The 18847-nt window shown below is 50.2% G+C and overlaps 1 protein-coding gene across 1 annotated transcript in view; it reads left to right on the forward strand.

Annotated features, from left to right (window-relative positions):
* The window catches only part of PLXNA4 (plexin A4), a 630666-nt gene that overhangs the window by 51704 nt on the left and 560115 nt on the right, over positions 1 to 18847 (forward strand). Inside the window, exon 2 of the mRNA XM_079992126.1 lies at positions 4544 to 5823. Coding sequence (XP_079848252.1) covers positions 4642 to 5823 — 1182 coding nt within the window. The 5' untranslated portion in view covers positions 4544 to 4641. The remainder of the gene's footprint in view (positions 1 to 4543; positions 5824 to 18847) is intronic.

Here is an 18847-nt window from a genome sequence, read left to right on the forward strand (position 1 = left end):
GACTCAGCAACTGCCACACATCTGAGAGGCTTGGTTAACAACTTGAGAACAATATAAATATTCAGAAGACTAGCTGCTTCTCCCTGTAGAGGCACAGCAAAGCCATTTTGGCTAGTAGCCATTGATGGCCCTCTCCTTCAGGAATCTGCCTAATCATCTTTTAAAGCCATCTAGCATGGAGGCTTCCTTCTCTTCCATAGCACTGCTTGAAGAAGTGGTTTATTTTTGAAATTTGTCCGGAAACCCCAACAATTCTCGCTAAGGTAGCAAACGTGTTGTTTGGGCCACACCACCTGAGGCCGAAAGATGTTTTGACTGAAACATTCCTCCATACAAACGAATTCCCTCCACACAGGGCTTTTTTTCATCCGGAACTTGCTGGAACTTATTATTATTATTTCATTGCGGAAGTTATTCTGCTTATGGGGATCTGCCTCAGTCTTGTGAGGCCTCTACTGCAGCTCAAATGGGAGAGCCTAGGCGCAGATTTACCACAGCGAGAGCCAAGGCCCTGAGAATTATTCCTGAGAGGGTGAAAAACAACAACACACAACCACCACCAAGGGAGCATGGGAAGAGTGCCAGGCTAGATTTCTTGCTGTGTCTGCTACAGTGCGGCGCATGACTTCGGGGTATTTAATCAGCGTTGTGCGGTTACCCAGCCAGTTCAAACGTGACCAATAAAAAGCTCACAGCTGGCTGCTTCCTCCGAGCACCTCAGCCCTTTGCTTTAAAGAGCTCCAAGCGGCTTGGGAGACGGGATGTGCTTTGCAGCACGAGAATTCAGCAAAGTGCGCATCCCGGGTGCTGTGGCCTTGCTTGCGATGTTTGCTCAAGGGCACCCCGAGACAGTACGCTCCCCGGTGTTTTGAGAAGCGCACCACACACATCTTTGAAATCTCACAGCAGATCCATCCCAGTGCCCTCTGCCTGTGTTTTTGCAGGTAAAAAGGTAAAGGGACCCCTGACCATTAGGTCCAGTTGTGGCCGACTCTGGGGTTGCGGCGCTCATCTCGCTTTATTGGCCGGGGGAGCCGGCGTACAGCTTCTGGGTCATGTGGCCAGCATGACTAAGCCGCTTCTGGTGAACCAGAGCAGCGCACGGAAACGCCGTTTACCTTCCCGCCGGAGTGGTACCTATTTATCTACTTGCACTGGTGTGCTTTCGAACTGCTAGGTTGGCAGGAGCAGGGACCGAGCAACGGGAGCTCACCCCATTGCGGGGATTCGAACTGCCGACCTTCTGATCAGCAAGTCCTGGGCTCTCTGGTTTAACCCACAGCGCCACCCATGTCCCTAAGTGTCCCATAGAGAAGTCCCTGTTTTGGCAGGTAGGGACGTTCAAAACCATACCAGGTGTTAGCAGTTTTGCCCGTGGCCAGACCTTTCAAAAACCACAACAGATTTTGCTTTAGGTGGCAACTGGCGATAACCTTAGTGGTCGGCAGAACCCCGCTGGAAAGTTTTCATACTGAAACTCTCTTTGGCCTCACTCATGTGAACACTGGGAGCTGCCTGTCAGACTCTGCATCCATCTAGCTTCATATTGCCTACACTGGCCGGCAGTAGCTCTCCAAGGTTTCAGGCAGGGTTCTCTCCTAGCCTGCCATGGAGGTTTATTTATTTCATTCATTTATTAAATTTATATACCGCCCTTCATCCGAGGATTAGAGGGCGGTTTACAGTATAAGATTCAGGGGATTTTTATTTATTTATTTATGTTGTTTATTAAATTTGTATACTGCCCTATACCCGTAGATCTCAGGGTGGCTCATAACATAAAATTACCTGGGATCTTCTGTCCAAGGAGAGACACCCAGATTTGCTTCCAACATCTGTTTAGGTGACGTTTTGCTGGCTGCTGTAATCGCAAAGGATTATGGAGCAGAGTGTAGTTTTATGATAGCCACAACCTGAGGTGACTGGAGGCAGTCTGAGAAGCTGGCAGGCCCTGAACTCTGCCCAGGCTGGTGGCGGAGACACCTTCGCGTTGTGGCATTTGCAGCAGAAGGAAAGGCAAAAACACATGAGAACGCCCTTCTCTTTCCTTTCCAGCTCTCCCCAACTTGCCGCCTGAGGCGGCTGCCTCAGCGAAGCTAATGGTCTGGCCGGCCCTCGATACTAAAGGTGATATTTCTCTTTGTGGTTACACACACTCCTAATGCCACCTCTGTTTTCCTGTCTTCCTACAAGCATCCTCTTTGCTGTCGTTTCAAAGCTGCTGTAGAAGGCTGGCTTGAGTTTTGTCTGGAAATAAACAAAGCGGCAGAATCCGGAAGCCTCCGGCCTCATTCTGCCTCGCTCTTTATCTTTTGTTTCCTTGGTGTTTGTTTTTAATCAGTCTCTTCGGAGCGCCGTGCGATGATAGGCTGGGTATTGCTATCGCATTAGCTGTTTTGTTTTGGGTTTTTTGACGGAGGCGCTGTAATTTCCCTGTACTCGGATATGAGCCACGAGCGTTTTGGAGGCGCTACAATTCTTTGTCTCTGCATTTTGGGAGATGCTGTGCTGGAGACTCAGCAAGAGAGCTTGGCAGGTTCTCCCCATTCAGCAAATACCTGATGACTTGCTTTGGGGAGCCGGATCCTGAGCCACCTGTTGCTCCATGGATGGCACTGGGCATATGGTGAATGTGATCCAATTGCTCTGAAGGCGCGCTATATCTCAGGTACCCCGTGGTGCCTCTGCATCGCTTCTCCCTGCCTGTGCAAAGCCCTGTCACTCAATACTCTGCATTCACTTGAATGGGGATCTTTACTATTATTAGAATTGTGTGGGTGCAGTGATGAGTAAAAAGGAAGGAAAGGAATATTTCCAAGTTATGTTTGTGAAGGCATGGCCGCTTCCTGACAGCTGATCACACATTTGCATTGGAAGGCTTGAGAAAGTATGGATGCCACAAGTGTTTGTATAATATGTGTGCAATAAATAGGGAACCGTGATTGTCTGCACACTTTTTTGGAGGGAGTGCACTCTCCGTGACATACACACTCATCCCACATTCATAACAAATCAATCTTTCTGTGTGGCAGCACCCAAACTTTAGAACGCTCTGCCTGTTTACATCAGGCATGCCCGTTTGCTGTACAGTGGAACCTCGGGTTAAGTACTTAATTCGTTCTGGAGGTCCATTCTTAACCTGAAACTGTTCTTAACCTGAAGCACCACTTTAGCTAATGGGGCCTCCAGCTGCCACCGCACTGCCGGAGCACGATTTCTGTTCTCATCCTGAAGCAAAGTCCTTAACCCAAGGTACTATTTCTGGGTTAGTGGAGTCTGTAACCTGAAGCATATGTAACCTGAAGCGTCTGTAACCCGAGGTACCACTGTACTCTTTTTTGCTTTGACACGCCTAGACAGATATGTAGCATCTTTCAACCCATGTTTAGCTTACTGCTGATTTTAATTGTTGTTCAAACACTTTAAACAGCTATTTAACCACTTTTAATTCTTACTTTGTTTTGCCCTTTTTGCTTTGTGGATTGTTGTTGTTTTTATTACCAAATGAAATGAAAATTAATCAAATAAATAAATACAGGCGTACAGGACACAGCCAGTGGTTAGCTCTGGCAGAATTTTCTGCACATGTATGCGTGCGATTTGATATGGTGACCCTCTTCCCGGATTTACCCAAGTATAACTGGGTCATCTTTCTTACTTACACTTTTAGAGTCATTCTGTGCACTTTCATGTAAAAGTGCAGCTAGAGAAGCATGGCTCAAGGCAGGTGGAGATCAGGTGAGAGGAGTTTGGGTTTCTGGAGCTGATTGGCACAGGTGATGGTGGTGGCGGAGCTCTGAGGACCACATCTAGGTGGGGTGGCACCAGGAGATGGGACAACTATGGCTTATGGCTGGAGGATTTGCACCTGCTTAACGCTGTGGATTAAATCACTGTGCTGCTTGGGCTTGCCGATCAAATGGTCGGCGGTTCGAGACCCCATGACGGGGTGAACTCCCGTTGCTCGGTCCCTGCTCCTGCCAACCTAGCAGTTCGAAAGCACTCAGTGCAAGTAGATAAATAGGTACCACTCTGGCGGGAAGGTAAACAGTGTTTCCGTGCGCTGCTCTGACTTCAGCAGTAGTGGCTTAGTCATGCTGGCCACATGGCTCAGAAATACTGTCTGCGAAATGAGCGAGATGACCACCGCAACCCTAGAGTCATTCACGACTGGACTAATTGTCAGGGGTACCTTTACCTTTAACACCTAAATAGTACCATTAGTACTCTTCATGGTAGTAGGCTGCTGCCCTGAAAGGCGCTTTGTTTAATCTGTACCTCCGCCTGCTTTTCTCGCCCTCCTAGTATATTCTCTGCTGTTTTGACAACGAGCCTGGCTGCTTGCTTATTCTGCCTTGGCATCTCATCGTTTGAGGGGGCTCCCTTTGTGCCAGCCTTGCTGCAGAGATGAAAAGGCGAGGATTAGCAATTAAAGAAGCTTTCTCTGATGATGCCATGGTTTTTGAAGTAGGGAGGTTGGGGACATGCTTCTCAATAATGTTTCTTTCTCCCCCCCTCTCTCCCCCACCCCTTTTCCCCTTAGGATAATCTCCACTGGAGGGTCGGCACTCTGAAAACGCTCACACCTCTAACGTCACTTCCTGCCGCTCTAGGAATACAAAACTTTTTTTTTTTGTAACCATGTCGGGAGACACGTGGAGGTGGACTTGCCTCGTTTTGCACCTCCTTCCCTGCGCCGTGATGCTGCCTTCCACCACGAGGCAGCAGCCTTCCAACCCAAAGAGACCTTTCCTCACCTTCACTGTGGAGACGGCGGACGTGCTTTTCAACCACTTGGTGGTGGACGAGAGGAGAGGCAACATCTACCTGGGGGCCGTCAATTGGATCTACAAACTCTCCAGCGATCTGGAGATGCTGACGTTTCACCAGACGGGCCCGGATAGCGACAACCCAAAGTGCTACCCTCCCAAACTGGTCCAGCCTTGCAACGAACCCTTGAAGTCCACAAACAACATCAACAAGATGCTCCTCATAGACTACAAGGAGAACAGGCTGATTGCTTGCGGAAGCCTGTACCAGGGCATCTGCAAACTCTTGAGGTTGGATGACCTGTTTAAGCTCGGAGAGCCCTTCCACAACAAGGAACACTACCTCTCTGGGGTGAATGAGAGCGGCTCGGTTTTTGGGGTGATAGTCTCTTACAACAACATGGACGACAAGCTCTTCATTGCTACCGCAGTGGATGGCAAGCCAGAGTACTTCCCCACAATTTCTAGCAGAAAGCTCCCCAAGAACTCTGAGGCAGAAGGGATGTTTGCTTACGTTTTCCACGATGAGTTTGTGGCCTCCATGATCAAGATCCCGTCGGATACGTTCACCATCATCCCTGACTTCGACATATACTACATCTATGGCTTCAGCAGTGGTAATTTCGTCTACTTTCTCACCCTCCAGCCCGAGATGATTTCTCCTCCGGGCTCCACCACTAAGGAGCAAGTCTACACCTCCAAGCTGGTCCGCCTGTGCAAGGAGGACACGGCCTTCAACTCGTATGTCGAAGTGCCCATTGGCTGCGAGAAGAACGGGGTGGAATACCGATTGCTGCAGGCGGCCTACCTGTCCAAGGCGGGAGCCATCTTGGCCAGGTCACTGGGCATCAGGCCAGAGGACGACGTCCTCTTCACCGTCTTCTCCAAGGGGCAGAAGAGGAAGATGAAGTCCTTGGATGAGTCGGCCTTGTGCATCTTTGCTCTGAAAAGAATTAACGACCGCATCAAAAACAGGCTGCAGTCCTGCTATAGGGGCGAAGGCACTTTGGATTTGGCCTGGCTTAAAGTGAAGGATATCCGCTGCAGCAGTGCAGTAAGTCAGGATGCTAACTAGAAACCCTCGGTTGTCCTTTGAGCCAGGAATGGTGGTGATGGAAGTAAGGTGGTGGGGGGGCACATAATGCAAGTCTGTGGGTGCAGTTTGGGAGGGGAATTATTTTGAACTGTGTCAAACCGCCAACTTCCTCCATTCGGCAGCCCCATTTTCAAAAATTTGCCAGCCAGATACCATATTTTTCGCATTATAAGACGCACCCGACCATAAGAATTTTTAAGGGAGGAAAACAAAAAATAAGAAGCCTCCTGAATAGCTCTTCACTCAGGGCTATCCCTGAAGCCAGGAGAGCAAGCGGGATCGGTGCACGATTGCTTCAGTGAAAGCAAGCCTCCTGGCTTTTCCCCGACCTCTTTAAAGAGCCGCGCGCTCTTGGGGGCTTTTCTGGGAGGTGGGGGAAGGGACAGAGCCACGCACTCTGTCCCTTCCTCCACCTCCTGCAAAAGCCAGGGATAGCTGAGCGAAGCCTCTGCAGGCGAGCGGGATGAATGCTCCCTGCTGCCCTGCAGAGGCTTTGCGCGACTACGCCAGAAGCTAGAACAGCTAGAGGGAGCGCTGCGCAGCGCTCCCTCTCACTGTTCTGGCTTCTGGGATAGCCCGTGAAGCCTGCATTCGCTCCATAAGACGTACACACATTTCCCCTTCCTTTTTAGGAGGGGGGAAAATGCATCTTATAGAGCGGTAAATACGGTACCACCCATTTTTTCTTTTTCCCAGATTGCCCTATTCTGAAGGCCATTTTTTCCCTTTGTGGTAGTGGAGATGGGAATGGCAGTTCAGGGAGGCCATTCTCTACCCCCCACCCCCTATGCTCTTCCAAGCAGGGCATTCTGGGATATCTTAATGGTGGTTGCCAGCTTTATTTTATTTCTTTATTTCATTTATATGCCCCCTATTTCTCCAAGGAGCTCCAGGTGACATACATGGATCTCTGTCCACCATTTAAATCCTCACAACAGCTTAGGCTGAGGGTGAGTGTCGGGCCCAGTGTAACTCAGTGAGCTTCATGGCTGAGCAGAGATTTGAACCCTGGTTTCCTAGGTCCTAGTCCAGCACTCTAAGCACTAGAGCAGCGGTTCTCAACCTGTGGGTCCCCAGATGTTGTTGAAGTACAACTCCCATCACCCCTAGCTAGCAAGGCCAGAGCTCAGGGATGATGGGAGTTGTAGTCCAACAACATCTGGGGACCCACAGGTTGAGAATCGCTGCACTAGAGGATAAGGAGGAGAAGGCTGCCAGGTCTCAGGCAGAGAAGGGAGGCAGTGTGGTCACCAGGCTACAGAGCTTGAGGTGGGTAAAACAAAACATGAAAACCATCCTTTTGATGACTTTCTTCACTCAGTGTTTGCCTCCTGTCCACGGCTGCAACCTGCTGCTCCCTGCCACTGCTTAGCATCCTTTTAAAACATGGCTACCCTCCCTCTGAGTTGGCTTCGTGACATCTGATTTCCTAGATAGGATAACGTTGAAGTCAAGTCAGAGCGAGGGCAATGCTTCCTGTCCTTATCCTGGCAGCTTGGGCCTGAAGAGGCAGAGGGAAAACACTAAGAATCATAGAATTGTAAGTTGGAAGGCAGCACGAGAATCATCTAGTAGTTCAACCCCATGCAATGTAGGAATATTTCACTCAATGTGCAGCTCACCCCCATGACCCTGAGATGAAAAATCTCATGCTTTACCGACTGGGCTATTCCTCAGGGCAAAGCAATGGGGAATGCAGCTGCTACTGCTTTTAGAACAAGTACTTTGTCCCTGTTCTCAGGGCTTCCTTGAATAAGTGCTAAAAGGGCTTTTCAGAGTCAAGATGGCCACACATTTTATTTTGAATTGCTCCAAGAATGTGAGAGCTTTTGCATGCCCCGTGCCAAAAACATGTTGCCAGTCTCCTTCTGCTGCGTACAATGGGCCCACCTGTTGAAAACCCAAGCAGACATTCACCTAACACATGCTATTCCTTTCTCCTCCACCTTTTTGCTTTAGTGCAGCGGCAAATGGCTCTGGAAACCATCCATGTCCCTCCGCCTGGCTTTTTGCACTCCCTTCTCAGAGTAATGGCTTGTCCGGGGCCTCTATTCCGACTGGCTGCATCCTTGTCCCTGGCTGCAGTGGAGTGCGGCATGAGCACAAATAATTGCAAAGGAGGAAGGGATCAGGGCTGCGTTTTGCTGCTCAGGCTGGAAGGGCAGGGGGCGGGAACCAAGAGAGTGAAATATCAAGCTGAAGCCCCGGCGTCTGCAGTTTCTGCAGCAAGCTGGAACGCTTCGCTGCTGAGCCAGAGTGGCAGCTGTGACTACTAGAGTCAAGCCAGTCAAACAGGAAGTAGGTAACTCAGCCATGCTTTGCTGTTTTCTCATCAGCTGGGAGGAACATGCTATGTATGGAAGAGGGGTTGCCTGCAGTTTAGAACAGTCTTGGAGGGCCTGGTGCCCTCGAGGTGTTTTGGACTACAATTCCCATCAGTCCCTGGTGGGAGCACTGATGGGATTTGTAGTCCAAAACCTCTAGAGGACTCCTGGTTGGCAACAGCTGGTTTAGAAGCCAAGAAGCCTGATTAAAAATAAAATACAATTGTGTGGCCAGTTGTATAAATTCAAATGAAGAAAAGAGGTGAATTCAGGACTTTTTAGAGACTGGATTTTAATGCACTTGTTGCAAGTGCAACCGTGCTCTTCCCACCTGTATTATTAATTGACTGAATTAAATTTATACACCACCCTTCGTCCTAGGATCTCATAGCAGTTCCCGGTATAAGCTACAAGATAAAAACACAAGTAAATAATTAAAACAAAAGAGCAAACCCCCTCTTTCCACAGACACATTTAAAAGGCTGTAGAATATTAATCAGCCAAAGGCTTGGTTGAAAAGGAACGTTTTCACCTGGACCCCAAAATATATATAACGAAGAGGTAGTGAGAAGTCACCAACTTGGGTGGTTTTAAAAGAGGACTGGGCAAATTCATGGAGGCAAAGGCTATCCATGGCAGACAAAAGAAAGGACTGCTCTTCCATTCAGGTCAAGTCTGGGCAAGTCAAGTCCCACCAGGGTATGTTAAGTCCCAGTCAGAATGATGGACAGCTCCCAGTAGGCCCTGTTGGCAGAGCTATGGAATATGTTGTCTAGGCTATGGATGATGTCTCAGTGAAGGACCGAGGGCTTAAAACGACTGGCAGGGTATTTTCCTTCCAGTGACTCCACCACCCAGGGATGGCTGGCTGCAGTTCTCTGGGGGTCCATAGCTGGTTCCGCAGTCACATTTGTGGCTCTGGAGGAGGAGAAGCCACAAGAGAGTCTTCCCCAGGATCAGAGAGAGCCATGTCCTCAGGCTGGGAGGGTGCAGCAGAGGGCGCTAAGCGCTCTTCCCTGGGTGACCTGGAGTTCCTCTGAATTCAGATCCTCCATGGGTCAATGGTGTGGACTGGGATCAAGGGGACCTGTCATTGCACAACTGGCAGCAGCAAAGCAAGGGGGTAGTTGGGAGCCTGAATAGCTCAATTGGTTAGGCACTGAGACCCAGCATGGTGTAGTGGTTAAAAGCGGTGGACTCGTAATCTGGTGAACCGGGTTCGCTTCCCCGCTCCTCCACATGCAGCTGCTGGGTGACCTTGGGCTAGTCACACTTCTCTGAAGTCTCTCAGCCTCACTCACCTCACAGAGTCTTTGTTGTGGGGGAGAAAGGGAAAGGAGATTGTTAGCCGCTTTGAGACTCCTTAAGGGGAGTGAAAGGCGGGGTATCAAGTTCAAACTCCTCCTCCTCCTCCTTTTCTTTTTCTTCTTCTTCTGATGGCACTGATAATGCCAAGATTGCAGGTTCAATCCCTGTATGGGACAGCTCCATATCCCTGCATTGTGTGGGGTTGGACTAGATGATTCTAACTCCACAACTCTATTAAATTAGCACTTTTGGTTCCCCTTTCACCCTCTTAAGCTCCCTGTAACTTTGAGCTGAAAGTTATCCTTTGAGAACTTTCAGCTCAACACTAGTTTTACGCCTTTTTCATTTTGGCTTCAAGTATTATAACAAATGGAAGATTTCTGTGCAGGAAAGTGCTTCGGGGTCAGCCCCGTCTGAGATCATAGAGACAATTACAACTGAAGGTAGGCAGTAAATTTCGACAAAGTTGTAGGGTGAACAGCAGAGTTATCATTGCCTGCACTGTGCACGCTTCGATTCACCGTTATTTCGGACCAAGTAGGTCTGCAAGCTTTCATAGCGCTTCGTAAGCCTGCAATGCCTGTTTGAACAGCAATGAAACGCTGCCTATACGAGGCCACCTCTAAGAGGTTCTTCTGTCTCCAGCCTTTCTCAGTGAGGCTGATGGATGTGAGGATGATGGTGTTCTCAAATAAGACATTGCAGAGGGAAAAGGAGTCCCGAAAACTGGCCTGCCCCTTTAACTGGCCGCTTGCCAAGCCTTCCCAACTTAAAGCATCGCTGTGCCTTGACTTCTTGTTTCCCCCCCTTGACCCTTCTCACACAACATGCTCATTCAGGGTGGAACAGGGCCTGGGGCGGCTGACTGGTGCTATTGTGTCTGAGATATTTCAGGCGAAATCCTCCTCCCCGATGCCCTCTCTGCGGAGCCTATATTAAGCCTGCTCTTTGTGCGATTGGCCCACCACCCCGGGGCAGATACGTTCTCGCCCAGAACAGGCCGGTAATCCTAATCAGCTCCTTGTGCAGGTGAACTTTGCCCAGGGGACGCTTTCTTTGCCCGTTCCCCTCTCCCCAAACCTTCCTCCCCAGCCCGAGTTTTTCAGAGCTTTCCCTTGGCAGCTGCAAGTAATTCTTCGCCGTACGCCTCACGACCGATTAGATTTACTTGGGAAGGAGTTGATTTTTAGATGCTGTGCCTGGCATTCCTGCAGGGGACCCCGGCTGCTTTCGTATGTGGTTCAGTAGGTTTTTGTCACATGTGGCCTTGCTGGCGGTTTCCTGCATGCTCCTCTGTGCTGTTGTTTACATGCCGCTTATAGCCAAACCTGACCTCACATTGCCTTGCTGTTATGTTGCTTTTCCAGTTAGTAAGCTGAAGGGAATCGTTACGCAAGAGGCTCTTTTGCCCCCTTCCCTTCTTCTTTAAACCAAGTGAAAGGGAAACAGAACTGGGGGGCTGGAAGCAAAGTATCAGAGGCTCCTTCACAGAGACGTTTGGGTGCTATTTAAAGCACCGCTGGTCTGGGGGCTGCGGCGCGACTCGAGTTCTGCACAATAATCATTCTGTTGAGCAGTGTGGTAATGGGCTCAACTGGATTTAGCTCCAGCCAAATCCCTCTCCGACCCCAGGGCTGTGACATCTGCAAAGGGAGGGTGTGGGTGGGAACTCTGCTTGCCTTCACAAGTTTTTGTACTTTGTTAAAACAGAAGTAACACCCACACACCATCCTAGCAGATGCCGTCTGAAATCGCTTAGGGCTAGGGATGCAGCGAAGGGTTTTTTTTTTTTGACAGTGGAAGTTGCATCATCACAGCTACAGAGAAGCACCCCGGATCTGGCAATGTCAGAAGCCTGCATAATTGCTTGCAACCAGTGGCAAGCACATTTTTTTTCTTTTTTTAAAAAAGGTTCTGATTTTCCCAGACTTTGCGCTCAGTCTCAAAGGCACTCATAATTAGCTTTCTTCCCATATTCTGAGCCTTTCCAAACTAGGTTTGAGGACCTTTTCAAGGCTCAGGAGAAACGCAGGGCATCTCTCTAATATCACACAGGGCCTCAAAGAGGCTTTGAACCTTATATCAGGCATCCCCAAACTTGGCCCTCCAGATGTTTTGGGACTACAACTCCCATCATCCCTGACCACTGGTCCTGTTAGCTAGGGATGATGGGAGATGTAGTCCCAAAACATCTGGAGGGCTGAGTTTGCCTGTGCCTGACCTTGATGTTTCTCAATCCTCTCTGAGGTTCAGTTCGATAGAGAAAAGACCATAGCTCCTCCTCTAGGTCGGAGTTAAGAGATTTTGTTTCTAAAGCAGTGTCAGGGAACTGCCATCGGAAGGACAGGTGGTGAGAAGGCTTCAGGAGAATAGGAGAGCCTCTTCTTCAGCAGAAGAGGGAACCAGTAGGGGGAGTGCGGGAGCTCCAAAGGAAAGGGAGTCGGAGGGGAGGCTCTGGGATACTTCCAGTGAGAACAGCGAGGAGGTATCAGAACAGCCTTTAAGGACCCCCACCCCTCGCCGGAAACTGTCACGCAGGGAATCCAGGAGGCGCATGTCCGTGAAACAGCTTTTATGTTGGAAACGTTTCCGCAAACGCCCACTGTCAGATTCTACCAGCGACTGACGGAGCCATGCTGAAGGGCTCCGCTCAAGGCAGGGTTTCACTACACTGAGTGAGCTCTGAGGGATCCAGTTTCAACGCGCAAGCAGCTCATTATCCCACCACAGCAATCTGACAGTCCCTGAAAGCAGCTTGTGCAAAGAGAGGCATCATGAGCAACCCAGCCGGAGCCGGAGATGGGGGAGCAGCTGCAGCCGGTCCTAGCCTGGAAGAAAGGTACAGGATGTTGGAGGTACAGTTAGCTCTGCAAACGGCGAGGCTGGAGGAGAGGAGGGCTCATGATGCAGAAAAGGGGAAAGCCGCCCAGCTCTCGAGGAAAGTGCCAGGACTGGTGCAGAAGTTTGGGGGTGATCCCAGGAATTATCAAGCCTTCAGGACAGAGATGCAATATGCCCTCAATCTGCAGTTTGATGATTTTCCTGATGAGGATTCGAGGGTTGCTTATGTGATTGGGCATCTCGAAGGCGGGGCCCGAGATTGGGTGAGGCCACTAATGGCAGCCAATAATGAAGCCCTAAGGGACACAAGGAAGTTTTTTCGCGCCATGGATCTGATGTTTTCCAGCGAGATTGAGCAGGGAGTGGCGCGCAGGCAGTTAATGGCGTGTAAACAAGGGAACCGATCTGTCCGTGAGTACTGGACTGAGTTCACCATGTTGATCCATAAATTAGGATGGGATTTGTCAGCGGAACCGATACAAATGCTGTTCGAAGAAGGACTATCTTCGGCAGTGAAAGACGAACTTTCCCGGGGGCCCAGGGCGGAGTCTATGGACCATCTGACTAAATCAGCGCTGGCCATAGGGTCACGCCAGGAGGCCAGAGCCTTGGAGAAGCGGGAAGGGAAAGGGGAGCGTTGGAGGGATTTCCGCATTCCAGAGATGCCAGAGCAGCCCTCTCTGCCAGCAGAGCCGATGGAAATCGGAACAGCGCGCGCGCGCGCAATTTCAAACCCCAGTGAAGGGCGGAAGAAGGAGGGAAAAGGCGCCAAGAAATGTTTTCTCTGCCAACAGCCAGGTCATTTTGCCAGAGTTTGTCCGCAAAGAAAGGAATGGCAAGGAATGGCGGGGGCCGTTGGGGAGGAGGAAGAAGGAGCTAAGGAGCAAGTAAAAGCCAACGCCTGGCTGCCACCGACGGGGCACAGCAGCCAGGCCAAGGAACAGTAAATGTGCCCACGCCAGAACCCCCAAGACCAACTCTTGTAATAGAGGTATTGCTGGAGCTGGCAAACGGACACCCACTAAAAGTGAAGGCGCTATTAGACTCAGGCAGCTCCTGCAACTTTATGAGTAAGGAGTTTGCAGCCGCCCATCAGATACAAACCATTCCTTTAAAAAATCCCCTGCAGGTGACCACGATTGATGGGAGGGCGCTGTTGGGGGGAGAAGTAGACCAGCAGACTGTCCCCATGACAATGAGGGTGGCAAGACACACGGAACGGATAGCGTTTAATATAGCCACGTTGGGAGGAGCGCCCATCATTTTGGGGATGAGCTGGCTAGCGCTGCATGATCCGCTTGTGGGATGGCATCAGAGAGTGGTTTCCTTTGGGTCAGCACATTGTATGGGACACTGCACAGAAAAAGGGGGCCAAGTAGGCACTCAGGCCACGTTAGCAAAGATAGAAGCAATGGAACAAGGTAGGGTACCACGACAATATGCAGATTTTGCCGACGTCTTCAGCGAAAGGGAAGCAGATAAACTACCCCCGCACAGACCCTTTGACTGCCAAATCAACTTACTTCCAGGAGCGCAATTGCCAGTGGGCAAGGTGTATGCAATGTCTGACAGAGAGATGCAGGAGCTAAGGGAGTTTATTGACAAAAACCTCAAGCGTGGGTTCATCAGGGAGTCACGAGCGGTGGGGGGTAGCCCAGTGTTCTTTGTAGACAAAAAAAACTCGGACAAACCGAGATTAATTGTGGATTTCAGGGCCCTAAACGCAGTGTCCGAACCCGTGACCTTCCCTATGCCCAGAATCGATGACATTCTGACCCGGGTGAGAAAAGGGAAGATTTTTACCAAGCTGGACCTGAGGGGGGCGTATAACCTGATACGTATGAGAAAGGGAGATGAGTGGAAAACCACTATGTTCACCCCCTTGGGGGCATTTGAGTACTGCGTTATGCCTTTCGGCCTCCAGGCGGGTTCCGCAGTATTTCAATCATTCATGAATCACGTACTAGGACCATTGCTGTACAAGAACTGCGCTGCGTTCTTGGACGATGTGCTGGTGTACTCAGAGGATGAAGAGCAGCATGTGCGAGATGTAAGAGAAGTACTGAGCAAACTGCAAGAAAACCAGCTGTGGGTGAAACTGGAGAAGTGTCAGTTTCACACCAGGGAGGTGGAATTCCTTGGGTACCGGTTGTCGGACAAGGGGCTGGCCATGGATCCTAGCAAGGTGCAAGCAGTGCTGGAATGGAGGCCACCGAAAACTAAGAAAGATGTGCAGAGGTTTTTGGGGTTCGGAAACTTCTATCGGAAGTTCATCAAGAACTTCGCCCATTTAACAGCCCCCATCACGGATTGTCTCAGCAGCAAGAAGAAATTTGTCTGGACGGAAGAAGCGCAGCGAGCTTTCGAAAGTTTAAAGAGGGCGTTTGCTTCGGAAGAACAACTCTTACACGTGGATCTGCAGCAGCCGATGAGGGTGGAAACCGACGCGTCTGACAGAGCGGTGGGCGCCGTGCTTCTGCAGCCAGGAGCGAATACGTCGGAATGGAGGCCGTGTGCCTTCTTCTCGAGGAAATTGAACAAGTCTGAGAGGAATTATACGGTGTACGACAGAGAATTACTCGCTGTCCACGAAGCGTTCAAGAGATGGAGACACCTGTTGATTGGGGCGCAACACAAGGTTCAAGTGCGGACAGACCACAAAAATCTAGAATACTGGAGAACAGCCCGAGTATTGAACCAGAGACAAGTAAGATGGGCGCAAGAGTTCTCCAAGTTCAATTTTGAAATTCGCTACGTGCCAGGGGCTGAGAATGTCAGGGCGGACGCTCTCTCCAGAAAACCTGAGTACTTGGAGGGGGAAGGAGGGGCGGAAGAAAGACATATCATCTCAGAGGACCACTGGGTTTGTGGGGCGGCATTGGTGGGGCAAAGAGAACTGGTAGAGGGTATTGAAAACGATGAATATGCCCAAGAGAAACTTAGGGAACTCAGGGAGACAGGTGAGAACGCAGGGGGGTTTGAGGAAAAGAACGGAAAACTATATTACAAAGGGGCGCTCTACATACCAGGTGGGGGACTAAGAGGGCGGGTGCTTAAACAGTTGCATGACAGCCCCACGGCGGGGCACTTCGGGCAGCACAAGACCATGTGGTTGGTTACCAGGGAGTTTTGGTGGCCCAAGGTGCGGGAAGACGTGCGGGAGTATGTCAGGGGATGCGACAGGTGCCAAAGAGCAAAGGGAGAGAGGTTGGCGCCAGCGGGGTTATTAGAACCCTTACCCACCCCAGAAAGGCCATGGGAGATGGTATCCATAGACTTCATGACCGATCTACCGAGATCCAAAGGGAAAACCGCGGTCATGGTGGTGGTGGATCTACTAACTAAGATGTGCCACTTTATAGCTTGTTCACATGCAGTGACAGCGGAAGAAACCGCAAGGTTGTTTGTGGAGCACATTTTTAGGTTGCATGGCGCCCCCTTGAGGGTTTTGAGCGACAGAGGAAAACAATTTACTTCTAGGTTCTGGAGGAAACTAATGAGCATGTTGCATGTGGAGGTAAGTTTTTCCACCGCCAGGCACCCAGAAACAAATGGGCAAGCAGAAAGGGCAAACGGGGTTTTGCAACAATATCTGAGGTGTTATGTAAAGGACAGAGAAACTGATTGGGTAGACTGGTTACCTCTGGCAGAATTTGCCTACAACAACGCGGAGAACGTGTCCACAGGGATGAGTCCCTTTCTAGCCAATTATGGGTGTCATCCTCGGGCGTTTCCAGGTGAGGGCGGGGGAAGGTGGAGTGTACCTGCAGCGGAAATTTTTGTTGAAGAGATGGAAGCGATCCACCGTCAGCTCCAACTCAACTTAGAGAAAGCCAAAGAAGAATACAAGAAGCAAGCTGACAGAAATAGGAGGGAAGGCGAAACCATAAGGGTGGGTAACCGGGTGTGGCTATCCACCCAAGGACTGCCGTTCAAGGGAGGGTGTAAGAAATTGAGACCCAAACGGTTGGGACCCTTTGAGGTCATACAGCAGGTCAACCCAGTAGCATTCAAACTCCGATTGCCCAGTCACATGAAATTGCACCCAGTATTTCACAGGTCATTACTGTCGCCATACAGAGAGGGGTGTGAGTGGGGGGAACATGAGAGGGAGGTGACCCGGACACCCGTCATAGAAGAGAGAGAACGCAACATGGATGTGGCGGGGATCATTGATTCCAGGTGGAAGGGGAATCAGGTGGAATACTTGGTAGAATGGGAGGGGGAGGAAGAGTCAGGAAACACATGGGTACCGGCAGAGGAAGTCAAAGACGAGATTTTAATAGAAACGTATCATCGGCGTTTCCCAAGGAAACCACAACCAGTGGCAAGGTTTAGGAGGGAACACTTCGGGACCACAGATGAGGAAGGGGAATTTGAAGGGTTCCCAGAGTCGGAAGTGGAGGTGGAAACAGATTCCGACGAAGGAGAGGAAGAAGGGGAAAGAGGCGGAAGGCCGTGGTTAGAAGTGTTTGAATCCTCGGAGGATGAGGGGAGTTCCTTCCAGGGATTTCCGTCCTCGCCTCCAGTAAGAGAGGAGGCGGGAGGGGGTGAAGGGGGCCCTGGGGGGGAGGTGGATGTCAGGGAACTGCCATCGGAAGGACAGGTGGTGAGAAGGCTTCAGGAGAATAGGAGAGCCTCTTCTTCAGCAGAAGAGGGAACCAGTAGGGGGAGTGCGGGAGCTCCAAAGGAAAGGGAGTCGGAGGGGAGGCTCTGGGATACTTCCAGTGAGAACAGCGAGGAGGTATCAGAACAGCCTTTAAGGACCCCCACCCCTCGCCGGAAACTGTCACGCAGGGAATCCAGGAGGCGCATGTCCGTGAAACAGCTTTTATGTTGGAAACGTTTCCGCAAACGCCCACTGTCAGATTCTACCAGCGACTGACGGAGCCATGCTGAAGGGCTCCGCTCAAGGCAGGGTTTCACTACACTGAGTGAGCTCTGAGGGATCCAGTTTCAACGCGCAAGCAGCTCATTATCCCACCACAAGCAGTAACAAAATTAAACTCAGTCTCTGTACCTTCCAGTTGGGAACCATGCACGCTAATGTTTTGATGTGTACTAATTTGCAGAACAACAGCTTATAAGATCACCTATCCTTAAAAAACAATAATAATCGTATTCCCACATGCATAGATAAGAGTCCCATAGAGAAGTGCAATTTTGCACTGATGGGGGTATTAAGTACCGAAATAAGAGAAGAGAGAAGAGGTATTGCAAACAGCTGAGACACGGGTGGCACTGTGGGTTAAACCACAGAGCCTAGGGCTTGCCAATCAGAAGGTCGTTGCTTCAAATCCCCATGACGGCGTGAGCTCCCGTTGCTCAGTCCCTGCTCCTGCCAACCTAGCAGTTCGAAAGCACACCAAAAAGTGCAAGTAGATAAATAGGTACCGCTCCAGCGGGAAGGTAAACGGCATTTCCGTGCGCTGCTCTGGTTTGCCAGAAGCGGCTTAGTCATGCTGGCCACATGACCTAGAAGCTGTACGCCAGCTCCCTTGGCCAATAAAGCGAGATGAGCGCCACAACCCCAGAGTCGGCCACAACTGGACCTAATGGTCAGGAGTCCCTTTACCTTTACCTATTGCAAACAGCAGAGGTTTTTCACGTTCCCTGTCAGGGCCCCCTATGCTGGGAATGTTTAGTGTAAGAGAGACCTGTTGAAACGAATGGGAATATGCTGCACACATCCCACTTAAAGCTGCACATAACTATGTCGGAGTAAATCCCATTGAAACCCATAGGGCTTACTTCTGACATAACATGGTTAGGATCAGACTTTTAACTCGTGAATGGCCCGATAGGCGCCTTCATTGCAGCACTTGCCACAGCAACACCTGCTTTGCTACACCCCTGATAACTCAGGGATGCTTGCCAGTTTGCTGAGGAATCTCAAGGTGGGCCAAGATGCTCCAGAAATGCCAAGCAGAACGTTCTCTGTTGTTGTTTTGAAATTTTATCAAGCACTGTTGTCACACGCGCCGAGGCGCTTAGGAGCCCAAGTCGCAATTTTGCCTGCAAAACAAAATAATAATTATGCTAATTGCTCTTCGGCAGAGGCTGCCTTAGTGCCAGGTTTCCAGCTGCACCTGGGCTTGCTTTGAGGTGTGTTCGCTTCCGTACGATGGATTCGGAATGACGGTACCTGAGCATTTGCAGGTGACACAAACGGAGCTGAAAGCCTGAAATTGGAACTATGGATTTGGATGGCATGGTGCAAAACTCCAGGGTGCGATGGAAAGGGGTAGCTGTAGAAAGAAACTTCATCCAGAACGACTTGGGTTGGCACTTATGAAGAACTTTCTTGCTGTGGAGTGCCGGAAAAGGGAGACAAGTATCTTCCCCACTATTCGCCTCTGTGAAAGGACCCAGCAAGTAATTGGTTGGGTTCATTCTGGGCACACTTGATCTTTAAAAGGGGAGTAGCATCTGGATTGTATCTCGATTTCTCTTTCAGCTGAGGCTGGGGGAGAAATTTGATTCAGTCTTCAGTTTCCACTTTCTGAAAC

The sequence above is a fragment of the Podarcis cretensis genome (genome assembly GCF_951804945.1).
Source record: "Podarcis cretensis genome assembly, chromosome: 10".
Classification (NCBI taxonomy): domain Eukaryota; kingdom Metazoa; phylum Chordata; class Lepidosauria; order Squamata; family Lacertidae; genus Podarcis; species Podarcis cretensis.